Source organism: Pongo abelii, chromosome 4 (assembly GCF_028885655.2).
Source record: "Pongo abelii isolate AG06213 chromosome 4, NHGRI_mPonAbe1-v2.0_pri, whole genome shotgun sequence".
NCBI classification, from domain to species: domain Eukaryota; kingdom Metazoa; phylum Chordata; class Mammalia; order Primates; family Hominidae; genus Pongo; species Pongo abelii.
Genome location: NC_071989.2, coordinates 142,643,197 through 142,661,264, shown reverse-complemented (window position 1 = coordinate 142,661,264; position 18,068 = coordinate 142,643,197). Strand labels below are relative to the sequence as shown.

The 18,068-nt window shown below is 39.4% G+C and overlaps 1 protein-coding gene across 39 annotated transcripts in view; it reads left to right on the top strand.

Annotated features, from left to right (window-relative positions):
- Nucleotides 1–18,068, top strand: part of LOC100462342 (cyclin-dependent kinase-like 3) — a 144,775-nt gene that overhangs the window by 72,221 nt on the left and 54,486 nt on the right. For 11 of the 39 annotated variants that reach the window (XM_054556545.2, XM_054556541.2, XM_054556542.2 and 8 more), the window contains 3 exons: nt 1,294–1,456; nt 3,192–3,289; nt 7,156–10,860. In XM_054556545.2, the coding sequence (XP_054412520.2) occupies nt 1,294–1,456; nt 3,192–3,289; nt 7,156–7,215 (321 nt within the window). In that variant the 3' untranslated portion in view covers nt 7,216–10,860. Of the gene's footprint in view, nt 1–1,293; nt 1,457–3,191; nt 3,290–6,118; nt 6,214–7,155; nt 10,863–18,068 lie in introns of those variants that run through there. The other 28 variants (XR_008525742.2, XR_010140025.1, XM_054556532.2 and 25 more) reach the window with 8 other exon arrangements.

The following is an 18,068-nucleotide window of genomic DNA, read 5'->3' as shown; positions in this document are numbered from 1 at the left end:
TTTGCATTATTCATCTCTAATGGGACTTCACAACTTTTTACATAGGAAAGTGATTTATTCAAAATTGAAGCACAATGTTAATTATAATAACAAAAAACTGAAAACAATACAAACCTGTCCAAGAGCAGGTGACTAATTAAGTACATTAGGGTACATTCATACAGTGGAATACTATACATTACATTGTGGAAGAGTGTTCATTGACCTAGACAAGATTTTATGATCTGTTTTCAAATGAACAAAAATCTGGTAACACAGAATGTTTCCCAGATGCTGGATGTGCAATTAATTTTTTTCCTTTGGGTTTTCCCAGTGTTTACAAAGCATATCATTTTCTAGGTAGTTAAATAAGTTATTAAGAAAATGAACTGAAGTAATTTGTTCAAAGTCAGAGTAAAGTGAATAGTATTAAAAACAAAAAGTTAAATTTGTGGTTCTGGCCAGGCACAGTGGCTCTCACCTGTAATCCTAGCATTTTGGGAGACTGAGCTGGGAGGATTGCTTGAGCCCAAGAATTTGAGATCAGCCTGGGCAACATAGCGAGACCCTGTCTGTACAAAAAATGAAATAAAATAAATTAGTCGTGTGTGGTGGCCTGTGGCTGTGGTTTCAGACTGGGGGGCTGAGGTGGGACTATAGCTTGAGCCCAAGAGGTTGAGACTGCAGCCATAATGGCGCCGCTGTATTTCAGCCTGGACAACAAAGCAAGACTCTGTCTTAATAATAATAATAATAATAATAATAAGGCCAGGTGCAGTGGCTCATGCTTGTAATCCCAGCACTTTGGGAGCCCAAGGCAGAAGGATCACTTGAGCCCAGGAGTTTGAGATCAGCCTAGTCAACATAAGACCCCATCTCTATGAAAAATTTAAAAATTAACCAGGCATGGTGGTGTGTGCCTGTAGTCCCAGTTACTTAGGAGACTGAGGTGGGAAGATCACTTGAGCCCAGGAGGCTGACGCTGCAATGAGTCATGATCATGCCAATGCACTCCAGCTGGGTGACAACAAGACCCTGTCTCAAAATAATAATAATAATAATAATATTGTGGTTCTCATGACCAAGACTATTATGCTCAGAATATTAAATATGCTAAAAATGTTTGCTTTATGAAACTTTTATTGGAGTTTGAACTGTTGATATGTTCAATAGTGTTCTATTCTAAATCTTCTTAATTATTAAATTAATTGTTATGTCTATCTTATACCATCCAAATGGCTAGCAATTCTAGGATTGTCATTCTACAAATAGTTAGACACATTTCTTCAAACTAACTCTTGTTTGTTTGTTTAGAGCCAAATGGAGAAGGGTATATTTAATGAGCGAACAGGTCACAGTGATCAAATGGCAAATGAGAACAAAAGGAAGCTGAATTTTTCCAGATCTGACAGGAAAGAATTCCATTTTCCAGAATTGCCTGTCACAATACAGTCAAAAGATACAAAAGGAATGGAAGGTACACATTTGTTGCATAGCTTTACAATTATGATGATATCATTTATAAGATTTTTTCATAATATAACTTACATTTTATAGTGTGATTTAGGTAGAAAACAGTAAATTGGTGAGGAAAACATTTCAGCTGATGAGATTTTCTCCCCATTGTCAAATAAGGGGTATGATTTTAAGGAGATAACTTTAAAGAGGCTTAGGCTTGTAATCCCAGCATTTTGGGAGGCCATTGCAGGAGGATTGCTTGAGCCCAGGAGTTTGAGACCAGCCTGGGCAACATAGCAAAACCCTGTCTCTACAAAAAATAAAATAGCCTGGTGTGGTGGTGTGTGCCTGTAGTCCCAGCTACTCAGGAGGCTGAGGTAGGAGGATTGCTTGACCCAGGAGGTTGAGACTGCAGTGAGCCATGATCACGCCACTGTACTCCACTCCAGGATGACATAATGATACCCTGTCTCTAAAAAAAAAAAATTTTTTTAATTAAAAAGAAAAATAAAGAGAGTTTAAGACAGCTTTAAAAGGTAAATTTTTAAATTTTATTTATTTATTTATTTATTTATTTATTTATTTATTTAAGACAGAGTCTCACTATGCTGCCCAGGCTGGAGTGCAGCATTGCAATCTCAGCTCAGTGCAACCACCACCTCTCGGGTTCAAGTGATTCTCGTGCCTAGCCTCCTGAGTAGCTGGGACTACAGGTGCCCGTCACCACACCTGGCTAATTTTTGTATTTTTAGTAGAGATGGGGGTTTCACCATTTTGGCCAGGCTGGTCTCCAACTCCTGACCTCAGGTGATCCACCTGCCTTGACCTCCCAAAGTGCCGGGATTACAGGCGTGAGCCATTGCAGCTGGCTGCAAAGGATAAATTTTTTATTAGCTCAATATTGTTGAAATGTTAGAGCAGTATTTGAGAAATTTTGTTTAGTATATGACCTGGAGTAAATTGCCTTTCTATATTTCTTCATGATCATTTACCCATATAGTAGCAGAAATTTTATATGTATTTTGGGCATTCAAGGATTAAATATATAAGATTTATAGGCTGGGCACGGTGGCTCACACCTGTAATCCCAGCACTTTGGGAGGCCAAGGTGGGCAGATCACCTGAGGTCAGGAATTTGAGACCACCCTGGCCAATATGGCAAAACCCCATCTCTATTAGCCAGGCGTGGTGGCTCATGCCTGTAATCCCGGCTACTTGGGAGGCTGAGGCAGGAAAATCGCTTGAAACCGGGAGGCGGAGGTTGCAGTGAGCCAAGATCACGCCACTGCACTCCAGCCTGGGTGACAGAGTGAGACTCCATCTTAAAAAAAAAAAAAAAAAGATTTATAAACTTAAGATTTATATCAGAATGAAACTCACTTTTGTCTTGAATAAATGTTCTTATGTTTCTTTGAAGAACAGTGACACCTTGTGAAAAGTTAATATAATAGCAAGAATATCATCCTTGTACAGTTCAAGAGGAATTATCTGATCCACTTAACAGTTATACTGAGAATAATAAAATAAAATAAAATAAAATAAATGTCTTATTTTAATACTTAGTAGACTATTTGTAAAATTATAAAACAAATAATTTACCATATTTTACCGTTACAACTCATAATTTATTTTGTTCCTTTGTAATGAACTGAGAGACTGACTTAGTGGATTTCTATTTGAAATTCTTGGAAAGGAAAGTAAAATTTCAAAGTAGGAATAACAAATTTTCATTGTTTTGTATATTTTTGCAAAAGTTAAACAGATAAAAATGCTGAAGAGAGAGTCAAAGAAAACAGATTCATCTAAGATACCAACTTTACTTAACATGGATCAAAATCAAGAAAAACAAGAGGTAACTCTTTGTATATAGCTTTTACTAAGGCATGTTGTTTAGAGGACTTGACTCAGTGTCTAAATTTAGTTATTACTATTGGAAAGCTACATAAAAATTCAAAATTTTATAATCTTTGAACTCAAGAAACAGATCTATATTTTCCTAGAATAACCCATTAATAAAAGTTTCTAAAAGTTATTTTTTGGTGGGTAATGTTGAATGATTAGAATGCATAGCACCCAGGGAAAATAGTATCTGTATTGTGTTTAGTGTCAGATATCAGGCAGGTAAGTCAGACTAGTGAAAATGAATAATGGTGTAAATATGTGGTTATATGGCCACAAGCATGTGTGTCTTTGTCTTTAAGCCTCTTCCTTCCTTCTTGTTTTCTCTCCAGTTTATTCCCCTATCTCTGCTGTCTGCCTACTGTCCTATTTTCACAAATATTTGCTCTCAGCTAACTATCAGGTAATCTTGTTGAAATATTCCCAGTCCCTACCCACCAGAGAGATTCTCAAATTTTATTTGAAAATCTTGAAGCCCTGTAATATCCAAATGAATGCTCTGTAAAGACAGTCTTTTAAGAGAAAGAGATTGTGCTGAGCACCCACTGAATTAAATCAAATCGATGGCCTCCTATTCTGCACTTGTGAGGTCATCTCTGTATGTGATTTATCAACTTCTGTTTTTGTTTTTGTTTGTTTGTTTGTTTGTTTTTTGAGACAGAGTCTCGCTCTGTCGCCCAGGCTGGAGTGCAGTAGCGCGATCTCGGCTCACTGCAACCTCTGCCTCGCGGGTTCACACCATTCTCCTGCCTCAGCCTCCCAAGTAGCTGAGACTACAGGCACACGCCACCACGCCTGGCTGATTTTTTTAAAAAATATTTTTAGTAGAGATGGGGTTTCACTGTGTTAGCCAGGATGGGCTCGATCTCCTGACCTCGCGATCCGCCCGTCTGGGCCTCCCAAAGTTCTGGGATTATAGGCGTGAGCCGCCGCACCCGGCCCAACTTCTGTTTTTTTAAAAAATAAAATTTATTACAGTTTTACTCATGATAAAATTAGTAAATACTTATTAAGAAAATTTGAAGAAATTAAAAATATTTTTAAAAATCAAACTCTGTAAGAAGGCATTTTAACAAGGCTACTTGATCTCTATAATATTTGGATAAGAGGGTTATCAGACACTATTAGATGTATTCTCACTGTGACATTTAGGGCTATCTCTTTAGTCTTGGCCTAGAGCTTGTTAAGAACTCCACAGTCCACTTTGCAGAGAAGAAATGTTGTAGAACAAGAACGCCATTAGGCCGGGCACAGTTGCTCACACCTGTAATCCCAGCACTTTGGGAGGCTGAAGAGGATGGATCACCTGAAGTCAGGAGTTCAAGACCAGCCTGGCCAATGTGGTGAAACCCCGTCTCTACTAAAAATACAAAAATTAGCTGGGTGTGGTGGCTCATGCCTGTAATCCCAGCTACTCGGGAGGCTGAGGCAGGAGAATTGCTTGAACCTGGGAGGCGGAGTTTGCGTGGTGAGCCGAGATCAAACCATTGCACTCCAGCCTAGACAACAAGAGTAAAACTCCGTTTCACAAAAAAAAAAAAAAAAAAAGCCATTAATAGTCATCTTTCAGTTCATTATAAAAAGTAATAAGGTGGCTTTAAACTTTTAAATTTGGGTGACATACTCATGTCACAGCATGTTGCACAGCATACCATTTGCACATTTTTTCAATCATTGGGTGAGTTAGGGCTCCTGAGGTAGGCAGACTATTAATGTGCCTCATGTGTTTATCCCATTATCCTATGAGAGTCCCCAGGAACTAAAATTACTTTCTAGTCCAGGAAAAAAGGAACTCTGCAGGAAAAAAGACCCTTCTGTGATTTTTAGGATAAATAATAAATTAAGGAGGGAAAACATCTTCTTGTTCATATGATATAGAACTCCAGAAAAAATGAAGTCATCAGTGTTGGTTATAGTTTATTTGTACTGCTTATTCAAATGCAGCTCTGACAAGTGACTGAAATTGCATATAAGGCTAGTACAACTGGTTTTAATAAGTGTCAGAATTAAGAAAATTTCTTAAATTTTGAGTTTATTTTAGAGCATGAGAGAATATGACATATTTTTAAAAACATAAGATAGGGAATTGCTAGTTATTTTTTCTATTCTTGGCTCTGTATTGACTTGGTTTTTGAATTATACAATCAGATCCAAGCACTTCTCAGGTTTACTTTATTTTTTATTATTTATTTATTGACACAGAATCTCACTCTGCCACCTAGGCTGGTGTACAGTGGTGTGATCTTAGCTCACTGCAACCTCCGCCTCCTGGGTTCAAGCAATTTTCCTGTCTCAGCCTCCTGAGTAGCTGGGATTACAGGTGCCCGCCACCATGCCTGGCTAGTTTTTGTATTTTTAGTAGAGACGGGGTTTCACCATGTTGTCCAGGCTGGTCTCGAACTCCTGACCTCAGGTAATCTGCCTGCCTCGGCCTCCCAAAGTGCTAGGATTACAGGTGTGAGCCATCACGCCCTGCCAGGTTTACTTTAAACTCTTTCAGGTATCTTAAATGTGCATGCATGCATTGAATAGGTTCTATAACCAGAGAGAGACTCTAAATTACTGCGAATGAGTGAGTTAGGCAAGAGAGAAAAGAGTCCATACAAAGGCCACCTTTTGTTTTGTTGGATGATAATGATAAGGAATACATTGCTAAATAGTTTCCCTGTACCTTATGAAACAACCCATGGGGCAAAGTACAAGTATTTATCTCTGGCTGTATTTCCTTAGCCAAAGACTCACCATGTCCTCAATTAAAGACCTGTTTCTATTTACTTTTTAGAATACAGGAAATGCACAAACTGAAAGGAAGAAGAACTTGCCAGATGTAGAGTAGAAAATGCAGCAGCTGAAAATTCAGGGAATCCCAGAATCACTGTATGGTTTTTTAAAAATCCTTTTTATTAATGTTACATACACAAAAATGCTAACTAGATAATTTTACAGGTATATCGTAAATCCTGTTATATGTACATTCACCTAAATTTGTTTTTAAATTTATTAATCTTTAAATTATTCATGTTTTCTTAATTTGAACATGAATTTATAAAAACTACCTGACTGGTACATCCTAATAAAATTGCAGCTTACATTTAGTCATATAATTTTATTTGATCACCTATTATTTCAATCATACTTGATTAGTGGTCATTCTTAGCATTGGTTTAGGGCTTTATAATTACAGGAGGAAAAGTTTCTAAATATGTGATAAAGTAAGATCCTGATGTCTGGGAACACCAAACGTTTCTGAGCAAACAAATATGCTTGATAACCATGTAACATGGGTTTGGCTTCACACTGAACTTTCTGGAGCAGCATTTAAACATATCATGAAGGTTGTTTAAAAGGATGGAAATTGGTCAGGCATGGTGGCTCACACCTGTAATCCCAGCACTTTGGGTGGCCGAGGCAGGTGGATCATGAGGCCAGGAGTTCGAGACCAGTCTGGCCAGCATGGTGAAACCCCATCTCTACTAAAAATGCAAAAAATTAGCCGGGCATTGTGGCGTGCACCTGTAATCCCAGCTACTCAGAGGTGGAGGCAGGAGAATTGCTTGAACCTGGGAGGCAGAGGTTGTAGTGAGCCAAGATCACGCCACTGCACTCCAGCCTGAGCAACAGAGCGAGACTCCATCCCGCCGCCCCCCGCAAAAAAAAAGATGGAAGTTGAGCAAGGCATCGAAGCAAATCTTTTGGCTTGACTAGCATGTTTATAATTTAGTAATTTACATGTAATTTAGCATTAATAAAGTCAGAGTTTTGGTAGCATATATTTACATTCTAGTCCCTGATTCTTACTAGCTTGGTTTCTAATTTTAGGGTGGAGATGGCCATTGTGAGGGGAAGAATTTGAAGAGAAACAGGTTTTTTTTCTGGTAGTGTCTTTTCTTTTAAATAGTCCTAAAAATACAAGATGACAACTCTTCCCGTTTTATTTATCTACAATAGAAATGTGATGTGCGTCGTTGTTAAGACAGCCATCCGTGTGTGAGCATCATCCAACTTTTTTTTGTTAGCAAAACATTTACTGTTTTCTTTTCCCTTTTAAGACTCTGTTGATGTGATAATTTGATTTGGAATTATAAAGTCACCTCTTTTCTGCCTACTTCTTTTTTTTTGCCATGATTACTGAGTGGATAACACAAGCCGTGACGTGATACAAACTGTACTTATACTTAATGATTTCTGCCTTCTCGTAGCCACATAACCTTGAGTCAGTTATCTCCTATAACACACAGGCCTCTTTAAATGAGTTCTTAATAAAATATTTGAGCCATTGTTTTAAAAGCTATTCATGGCTGGGTGCGATGGCTCATGCCTGTAATCCCAGCACTTTGGGAGGCTGAGGCAGGCGGATCACTTGAGGTCAGGAGTTCGAAACCAGCCTGACCAACACGGTAAAACCCCATCTCTACTAAAAATGCAAAAAATAGCTGGGCGTGGTGGTGCACGCCTGTAATCCCAGCTACTCAGGAGGCTGAGACAGGAGAATTGCTTGAATCTGGGAGGCCAAGGTTGCAGAGAGCCAAGATCATGCCATTGCACTCCAGCCTGGGTGATAAGAGCAAGACTCTGTCTCAAAACACACACACACACACACACACACAAGCTATTCATGGTCGGGCACAGTGGCTCACACCTATAATCCCAGCACTTTGGGAGGCTGAGGTGGGCAGATCACCTGAGGTCGGGAGTTTGAGACAAGCCTGACCAACATGGAGAAACCCCATCTCTACTAATAATACAAAAATTAGCCGGGCGTGGTGGCACATGCCTGTAATCCCAGCTACTCAGGAGGCTGAAGCACGAGAATTGCTTGAACCCAGGAGGCGGAGGTTGTGGTGAGCCGAGATCGTGCCATTACACTCCAGCCTGGGCAACAAGAGTGAAACTCCGTCTCAAAAAAAAAAAAAAAAAAAAAAGGAAGAAAAAAAGAAAAAAAAAGCTATTCATTACATTACATGGTTAAAAATATGTTCTGTTGGTCAGCAATGAACGCACTTATTTATAATTTAGCAGCATCTCTGGTCTAAAAGAAAATATATAATGTTTATAAAATATTTAAAAATAATATGGTATTCAAATGTTAAATTGTTTTATCTGTGATCTGAGGGACCAAAATAGACACCCCTTTATCAACTAAGATGGACCCTAATGTTAAGGAAACAAAAATTACCTCTGGGTTGAGGGTTTAGGGCTCAGCTCGCATGACAACTTTCTAAATTCCTAGGCTGTAAGAAAAATCACACTCTTGCTGGGCACGGTGGCTCACGCCTATAATCCCAGCACTTTGGGAGGCCAAGGCAGGCGGATCACCTGAGGTCAGGACTTCGAAACCAGCCCGACCAACATGGCAAAACCCTGTCTCTAGTAAAAATACAAAAATTAGCCAGGTGTGGTGGTGCACACCTGTAATCCCAGCTACTCAGGAGCCTGAGGCAGGAGAATCGCTTGAACCCGGGGGGCAGAGGTTGCAGTGAGCCAGATGGAGCCACTGCATTCCAGCCTGGAAGACAAGAGTGAGACCACGTCTCAGAAAAAAAAAAAAAAAAAAAAAAGAAAAGAAAAAGAAAAACCACTCTCTTGCTAAACTCCCTAACAACAGGAGCTGTCAGGCAAATTCCTAATCCTGATTTACAACCTAGACTACTACACCTCTGATTGAATAGAGATCCGTGTGTGTGTGTGCATGTGTCTGTGTGTGTGTGTGTATGTGTAGAGACAGGGTCTTGTTCTGCTGCCTAGGCTGGTCTTGAACTCCTGACCTCAAGCAATCCTCTCACCTTGGTCTCCCATAGTGTTGGGATTACAGGCATGAGCCAGCATGTCTGGACGCAAACATTCTTTCCTGATAAGCAACTATAGACCTTAAGTAAGTTTCAGCCAGTTTATAGAGACTGCACAAACTGTCTTTATGTCTTATAGTTCACCTTTTGATGTAAAGAGACAAATTCTACCTCATCTTAATGCTTAAAGTCCCATTCCAAAGTGACCATGGGATGTATATTATATTTATATGTGTTTGCCCATTGCACATGTGCTCTGTTCCTCTCATAAATATGTATAACTTCCCCTGCAAACCTGCTGAATATGTATGACTCTCTTGTGTTGTACAGGCCCTGTAAGGCATAAAACCCAACCTGCTCTTTTCCTCTTTGAAGAGAAAGCACCTTCAGTCCATGCTGGAGATTGTCTTTTCCTAGTTTGCAAACTGGTATCACCAATAAAATTCCTTTTTTCTACTATTTAGCCACCTTGGTGGTCTTTTGGATGACATATTCTCTTAAATAATTGTCAGCACTCAGCTGGGCGCGGTGGCTCACGCCTGTAATCCCAGCACTTTGGGAGGCCGAGGCAGGCGGATCATGAGGTCAGGAGATCGAGACCATCCTGGCTAACACGGTGAAACCCCATCTCTACTAAAAAATACAAAAAATTAGCTGGGTGTGGTCTCAGGCGCCTGTCGTCCCAGCTACTTGGGAGGCTGAGGCAGGAGAATGGCGTGAACCCAGAAATTGGAGGTTGCAGTGATCTGAGATTGTGCCACTGCACTCCAGCCTGAGCAACAGAGCGAGACTCCATCTAAAAAAATAAAAAAAAAAAATTGTCAGCACTTTTCTAGTTTCCTAGTTCCATCTGATAATGCCTTCTATGTGGTACAGACTTGTTCTATTTCATAAAGTATACAATGTACAACCCAGCACTACCAAAATTCTGAATCTTCCTGTTCTTCAAAAAATAATAAAATTGGATTAACTGGTGTTTTACCAGGACTCTACCTAATTTTATATTTACTAAAGAAACATGAAAAACAAAGGAAAACATAACTTATTATAATATTGTGATCTCTGTTAATCTTGAAAAAGCTTGATTAGAATTGATAGCTGAGGCCATCATACATAATATACCTTTCTAACAGACTCCCTGGTGGCCTCAGCAACTATTAGGCTGGTGTGAAAGTAATTGCTCCTCTAGGGAAATCAAGAGTTATTCCTGTGGTAGGTTCAACAGGTATAAATCTGCTGATTGCCTGTTGTATTTATATATTTGTTGATCCTTACTCCAATGTCAAAGATTGTCCATTTTCAGGAGTCAATTTCTACAAAAATGCCTACTGGAATTTTGATGGGATTGTTTTAAATCTATACATCAATTTGAGAATGGATATCTTAACAATATCAAGGCCAGGCATGGTGGCTCGCACCTGTCATCCTGGCATTTCAGGAGGCCGAGGCAGGCAGATCACTTGAGGTCAGGAGTTGAAAGCAGCCTGCCCAACATGGTGAAACCCTGTCTCTACTAAAAATTTAAAAAATTAGCTGTGTGTGGTGGCAGGCACCTGTAATCTCAGCTACTTGGGAGGCTGAGGCAGGATAATTGCTTGAACCCAGGAGGTGGAGGTTGCAGTGAACCGAGATTGCGCCACTTCACTTCAGCCTCGGCAACAGACTGAGACCCTATCTCAAAAAAAAAAGAAAAAAGAAAAAAAATCAAATCTTCCAATTCGCGAGCATGATACAAACTCTTTATTTAGATCTTCTATAATTTTCCTCCTCAATATTTTATAGTTTTCTGTAGCAATCTGATACATCATTTGTTAAATTTATTTTTATATAGTTTGTTTTTTGATGCTGCTGTAAATGGTATTGCTTTTATAAATCTCATCTTCCAGTTGTTTGTTGCTAATATACAGAAGTACAATTTGTTTTTCTGTGTTGATCTTGTATCCTGAGACCTTGCTAAATTCACTTATTAGTTCTGGTAAGTTTCTGTTTTTCCTTCTTTCTCTCCTGACTCCCTCCCTTCCTTCCTTCCTACCTTCCTTTCTTCTTCTCCTTCATCTTCTTTGTTTATTCTTAGGATTTCCTATATAAATTGGCCTATATAGGATGCCTTCCTATATAGGCAATCATGACATCTGCAGATAATAATAGTTTCGCTTCTTCTTTTCCAGTGTTTATGCCTGTGTTACTTTTTCTTGCCTTATTGCACTGGCTGGTATTTGTGATACAATTTTGAGCAGAAGTCATGACAGTGGACATTTGCTTTTTTCCTGTAGCAGAGGGAAAGCATTTTTATTCCACTAAGTATGATGCTAGCTATAGGTCTTATGTAGATTACTTTTATTAGATTGAGGAAAGTTCCCTCTGTTCCAGTTTCCCGAGAGTCTTTACCATGAATGGGTGTTGAATTTTGTCAAATGCCCTTTCTTCATCTACTGAGATGGTCTTATGATTTTCCTCCTTCATTCTGTTAATGTGAATTATATTAATTGAAATTTGAATGTTAAACCAACCCTACATTCCTGGGATTAAAATCCATTTGATTCTTTTTATGTATTATTGGATTCAATTGATAAATATTTTATTTCATTTATTTTTTTGAGACAGAGTCTTACTCTGTGGCCCAGGCTGGAGTGCAGCAGTGTGATTATAGCTCACTGTAATCTTGAACTCCTACGCTCAAGCAATCCTCCCACCTCAGTCTCCCAAGTACTCACTGCAGCCATGTGCCCCATGCCCAGCTAATTTTCATTTTCTTATTTTTGTGAAGATGGAGTCTTGCTTTGTTGTCCAAGCTGGTCTTAAACTCCTGGCCTCAAGCTGTCCTTCTGCTTAAGCCTCTCAAAGGCTGGGATTACAGGCATGAACCACTGTACCTGGCCTATTTTTTTAAATTTTTTTTTGTAGAGACTAGTTCTTACTCTGCCACCCAGGCTGGAATGCAGTGGCACAATCATAGCTTACTGCAGCCTTGAACTCTTGGGCTCAAGCCGTCCTCCCAACTCAGCCTCCCAAGTAGCTAGGACTACAGGTGTACACCGCCATATCCAGCTAATATTTAAATTTTATTTTTGTAGAGTCAGGGTCTTGCTATGTTGCCCCAGCTGGTCTTGAACTCCTGGCCTCAAGTGATCCTCCCACCTCGGCCTTCCAAAACACTGGAATGGTTAATATTTTATTAAGGATAAAATTGGCAGTGAGGCCAACAGGGCCTGGAGTTTTCGTTGTGAAAGGATCTTAATATACAAATTTAATTTCCTTACATTTATTTAATAGAGATATTCGGATTTTCTTTTCTTCCTTGTATCCGTTTGTTTGCTTCTTTCAAGGAATAGATTCATCCCAACTAGGTTGCTGATTGTATTGGCATAAAATTGTTTAATATTTTCCTTTGTTGTCATTTTTAAGTTGGTGGATCTATGGTGATGTTCCCTTTATCATTCCTGTTATTGATAATTTGTGTTTTCTCTCTTCCTTTTTTTATTGGTAAGTCTAGATAGAGGTTTATCAACTTTGCTAATCTTTTCAAAGAACTGCTTTTTGTTTTATTGTTTCTATTGTTTGTTTTCTATTTTATTGAGTTATGTTCTTATATTTATTATTTCTTCTTTCTATTTATTTTGGGTTTAATTTGCTCTTCTTTTTCTAGCTTCTGAAGGTGGAGGCTGACGTCATTGATTTGAGACCTTTCTTTTCTAATATGAGCATTTAAAACTTTAAATTTCCTTTTATAGCTGCTTCCTACAAATTTAAATGTTATTATCCTATCATCAGTGAAAATATTTCCCAACTTACTTTTTGATTTTTTCTTTGATCCATTTATTTAGAAATCTGTTTTTAATTACCATCTATTTGGAGGTGTTCCAAATATCTTTGTTACTGATTTTTAATTCAATTTCAATGTGATCAGAGAATATACTCTATATTATTTTAATCCTTCTAAATCCATTGATTCTTGTTTAATATCCTAGCATATGGTCTATCTTAGTGAATATTTGTACTTGAGAAGAATAGCTCACTGCAGCCTTGAACTCTTGGGCTCAAGCCGTCCTCCCAACTCAGCCTCAGGGTCTTGCTATATTCTGCTGAAAATGGGTGTAGCATTCCATAAATGTCAATTAGGTCAAGTTGGTTGATGGTGCATTTAAATCTCATATCTTTACTGATTTTCAGTTTACTTTTTGAATCAATTACTGAGGGAAGACTGTTGAAATCCTCAATTATAATCGTGGATTTGTCTGTTGCTCTTTTCATCAGTTGCTTTATGTATTTTGAAGCTCTATTATTAGCTGCATATATATTTAGAGCTATAATATTTCTGATAAAATTGACCCTTACCTGTTATCACATGCCTGAAAACAGTTGTTTTATATATTTTGTACAGTTTTATTATTATTTAAGGTAAAGCTGATACCTGTTACTCCAACATGGCTATCACTAGAAGTTCAGTTAAAGAGTTCTTTTTTCTTTTTTGAGACGGAATCTCGCTCTGTCACCCAGGCTGGAGTGCAGTGGCGCGATCTTGGCTCACTGCAAGCTCCGCCTCCCGGGTTCACACCATTTTCCTGCCTCAGCCTCCCGAGTAGCTGGGACCACAGGCACCCGCCATCACGCCCGGCTAATTTTTTGTATTTTTAGTAGAGATGGGGTTTCACCGTGTTAGCCAGGATGGTCTCGATCTCCTGACCTCGTGATCCGCCTGCCTCGGCCTCCCAAAGTGCTGGGATTACAGGTGTGAACCACCGTGCCCGGCCTAAAGAGTTAATAAGGCTGGGCCCGGTGGCTCATGCCTGTAATCCCAGCACTTTGGGAGGCTGAGGGGAGTGGATCACCTGAGGTCAGGAGTTCAAGACCAGCCTGGCCAACACGATGAAACCCCATCTCTACCAAAAACACAAAAAATTAGGCAGGTGTGGTGGTGGGTGCCTGTAATCTCAGCTATTCGGGAGGCTGAGACAGGAGAATAGCTTGAACCCAGGAGGCAGAGGTTGCAGTGAGCTGAGATCGCGCCATTGCACTCCAGCCTGGGCCACAAGAGCAAAACTCCATCTCAAAAGAAAAAAAAAAAGGGAGTTCTTAAAGGAAATCTTGTCACTATTGTGAATAATGGAGATCTATTGACTAACATAATGACATTTATCTTAAAAATTTTAAAGTACTTTTAGAGTAATTGCCACAGGTTATAGCTCTTTTTATGTAAATTGACCTTGATTGTATTGTCTGATGTTTTAGTTGAAGACCTTACCTAAGGGTGTGGATATGGAGACAGAAAGTCGTCTCCTTATTCTATAGATAGAAGCCTGCCCATACATTTTTATACTTATTTTGATTATTGTAATGATCAATTATTACATAATTGCTGATGACATGTGAACTTTTCGACGCTGATGACATGTGAACTTTTCGCCGTAATATAATAAAACGTCAGCAGTCAATGTACTTGGTAGGGTGGATATTTTATGGCTAATAATACTTGTCAAAAGCTATTTGGTCTGGCAAGTGTGTTTATGTTTCATTTCTGGTCTGTTTTCATTTTCCACATATGATTCTATCTTGTAAATCTTTTTTTACAAAGCACCTTTTTTAAGCAAATGGTTGAAGTAATGAGTTGCTTACATCAAAATAAAAAGGCCAGGTGTAGTGGTGTGCACCTGTAGTCCCAGCTACTTGAGAGGCTGAGGTGGGAGGAACACTTGTGCCCAGGAGTTTGAGGCTGGCCTGGGCAATGTAGCAAGACCCTATCACTTAAAAGAGGAGGAGGAGAAGGAGGAGAATGAAGGAAGGGAGGGAGGGAAGAACAGCAATAACAAATGAAAAATGTGAGGTGAGAGGATCATTTGAGCCCAGGAGTTCAAGGCCCCACTAGGCAACATAGTGAGACCCTGTATCTTAAAAGAAGAAGAGAAGAAGAAGAAAATAAAAGAAAGAAAGAAAGAAAAAAAAAGGAAATGATCCATTTGGCTAGAACATGATGACATTAAGATAGGTCTCAGAGTCTTTGAAAAAAGATATAGTCTTGATTTCTGTGTTTATTATTTATATTCCAAGCTTGCAGACTTTTCACCTATTCTCCCTAAGGAGATTGATTTCCAGAGTCTGAGTAAAAATAGTTGAAAGTGTAGTTTCAGTGTCTACTAAGGCCACAAGTATGGTAGACTGCTGCAGTCAACATTTTCCTCAAATTCAAGGTTAAGAAAGTATAGCTTTTATTTTTTTTTTTTATTTTTTGAGACAGAGTCTCACTCTGTTGCCCAGGCTCACATGCAGTGGCAAGATCTTGGCTCACTGCAACCTCCACCTCCCGAGTTCAAGCGACTCTCCTGCCTCAGCCTCCTGAGTAGCTGGGATTACAGGCATGCACCACCACACTTGGGTAATTTTTAATATGTTTTAGTAGAGACAGGGTTTCGCTATGTTGCCTGGGCTGGTCTCGAACTCCTGAGCTCAGGTGATCCACCCGCCTCGGCCTCCCAAAGTGGTGGGATTACAGGCGTGAGCCACCGCGCCTGCCAAGAAAGTCATGGCTTTTAAAACACATACTTGTATATACATAGGAGCAACTATACTAGGACATAGGAATGCCAAGAAGAAGAAAAGCTGGCTACGTTCAGAAAGTGTAAATTAAAGGGCTTTAAATGGAATTGGGCCAGGTTACTAAAACTGTTAGCAGTATTGCATAGGGAAGCAATTGAGAAATCTTAGGTGATATGGGAGCCATAAATTATAAGATGATAAAAGACAGCAAGAAAGCATTCTTTGATTTTAATAAAAGGCAAAAGTATAGAAAGAAATCAAATACCCTACTATCTCACTAAACTCCTAACTGCCCACCTGCTCCTCCTGCAGGGTTAGGGAAAATTGATAACTGATGACTGTGTAGAGGCAGATGATTATGATGATTTTTCTTTTTTTCTGAAAAAGTAATCCTGAGGTTAGATAACCAGAAGAATGCACTTATGATAGGTGGGATAAAAACCAAACTAAAGAGAAGAGGAAAACACTAATTAAAGAGCTCTTCAAGCTGTGTTCTATTCAAACTGGTCCAATATATTGTCATTTACTGTAGGATTGCTGAGAAATCATTAGCTATTATTGATTAGTTTTGAATTATTATTTGAAAATCTCTCAGAAGGCAGACAAACCTAGCACCCTTCATAAAAATGTCAGGCAAAAAAATAACAAATTTGTTTATCTTAATTTTGAAACCTGGAAACCTAGAAAGAATCCCAATAGTTGATTTATAGTCATCCGGAGAAACAGTACATAATAATCACTATGATTTTGTCATTTTATCTGGTTAGTTTGTCTTTTTTTTTTTTTTTTTTGAGATGAAGTCTTGCTCTGTCACCCAGGCTGGAGTGCAATGGCATGATCTTGGCTCACTGCAACCTCTGCCTCCCAGGTTCAAGCAATTCTTCTGTCTCAGCCTCCCAAGTAGCTGGGATTACAGGTGTACGCCACCATGCCCAGCTACTTTTGTATTTTTAGTAGAAACGAGGTTTCACCATGTTGGCCAGGCTCGTCTTGAACTCCTGACCTCAGGTGATCTGCCTGCCTCAGCCTCCCAAAGTGCTGGGATTACAGGCATGAGCCACCGTGCCCAGCCTGGTTAGTTTCTCTTAATAAGAGAACCTGTAAACAATGGGAAAGCAAGAGATATGATGTTTTCATAGTTCACACATTTGGGTTCACTTCTTAGACCTCTTCTCTTTTTTGTCTACACTCCCCAGGTAATTTTATCCAGACACATAACCTTGAATACCATTTATATGCTGATGATTCTGAAATCTCTCCTTCCAGCCTGGACTTCACCCACAAACTCCAAACTCAGATTTCCAATTGCCCATTCAACAGCTATATTAAAATATATAATAGGTATCTCAAACTTAACATATCCAAAATTAAAGTCCTGATCTCTTCCCCGCTCCATATGCTTCCTTGAGTGTTTTCTGCATGTTAGTTAAGGGTAACTCCATTCTTCTAATTGCTCAAGAGAAAAATCTTTGAGTAATCCTCAACTCCTCTCTTTTTCTTATACCCTACATCATCCTTTCAGCTCTATTTTCAAAATATTTCCAGGATTTTACCACCTTATACCCCTTCACTGCTATTCACAACATCTCTTGTCTGGATTTTGTAGAAGTCTCCTAACTGATCTCCTGCCTTCACCTCAGTTCAACCTTCAGTTTCTCGTTCTTCAGTTTCTTCAGTTTCAATGCACTGCCTGGGTGTTCTTAATAAAACTTAAGTCAGATTGTGTGTGGTGGCTCACACTTATAATCCCAACACTTTGGGAGGCTGAGGTAAGAGGATCCCTTGAGGCCAGGAGTTTGAGATCAGCCTGGGCAATATAGCAAGACCCCATCTCTACAAAAAAATTAAAAAAAAAAAACACTTAAATCAGATGATGTCATTGCTCTGCCCAAAACCCTCATGGCTTCCTACTTCACTCAGAGTAAAAGCCACAGACATCACAATAACTTACACAACCCTACACAGTATGCCTCTCCCCTTCTTTGACACCATTTGTTATTTTCCTCCCTATTGCTCATTCTGTTCCAGGCCCACTGGCCCCTTTGCAATTCCTACAGCACAATGGTTATGCTTTTGCCTTAGAAACTTTGCTCTTGCTGTTTCCTTTGCCTAGAAAATCTCTTTCCTCATGCATCTACACGATTTCTTTCTTCACCTCCTTCCAGTTCAAGACAAACTCTTTTTTTTTTTTTTTTTTTTGAGACAATCTCACTCTGTCACCAGGCTGTAGTACAGTGGCGCAATCTCGGCTCACTGCAACTTCCCGACTTCCTGGTTCAAGCGATTCTCCTGCCTCAGCCTGCCGAGTATCTGGGATTACAGGCATGTGCCACCATGCCCAGCTAATTTTTGTATTTTTAGTGGAGACAGGGTCTCACCATGTTGGCCAGGAGGGTCTTGATCTCTTGACCTTGT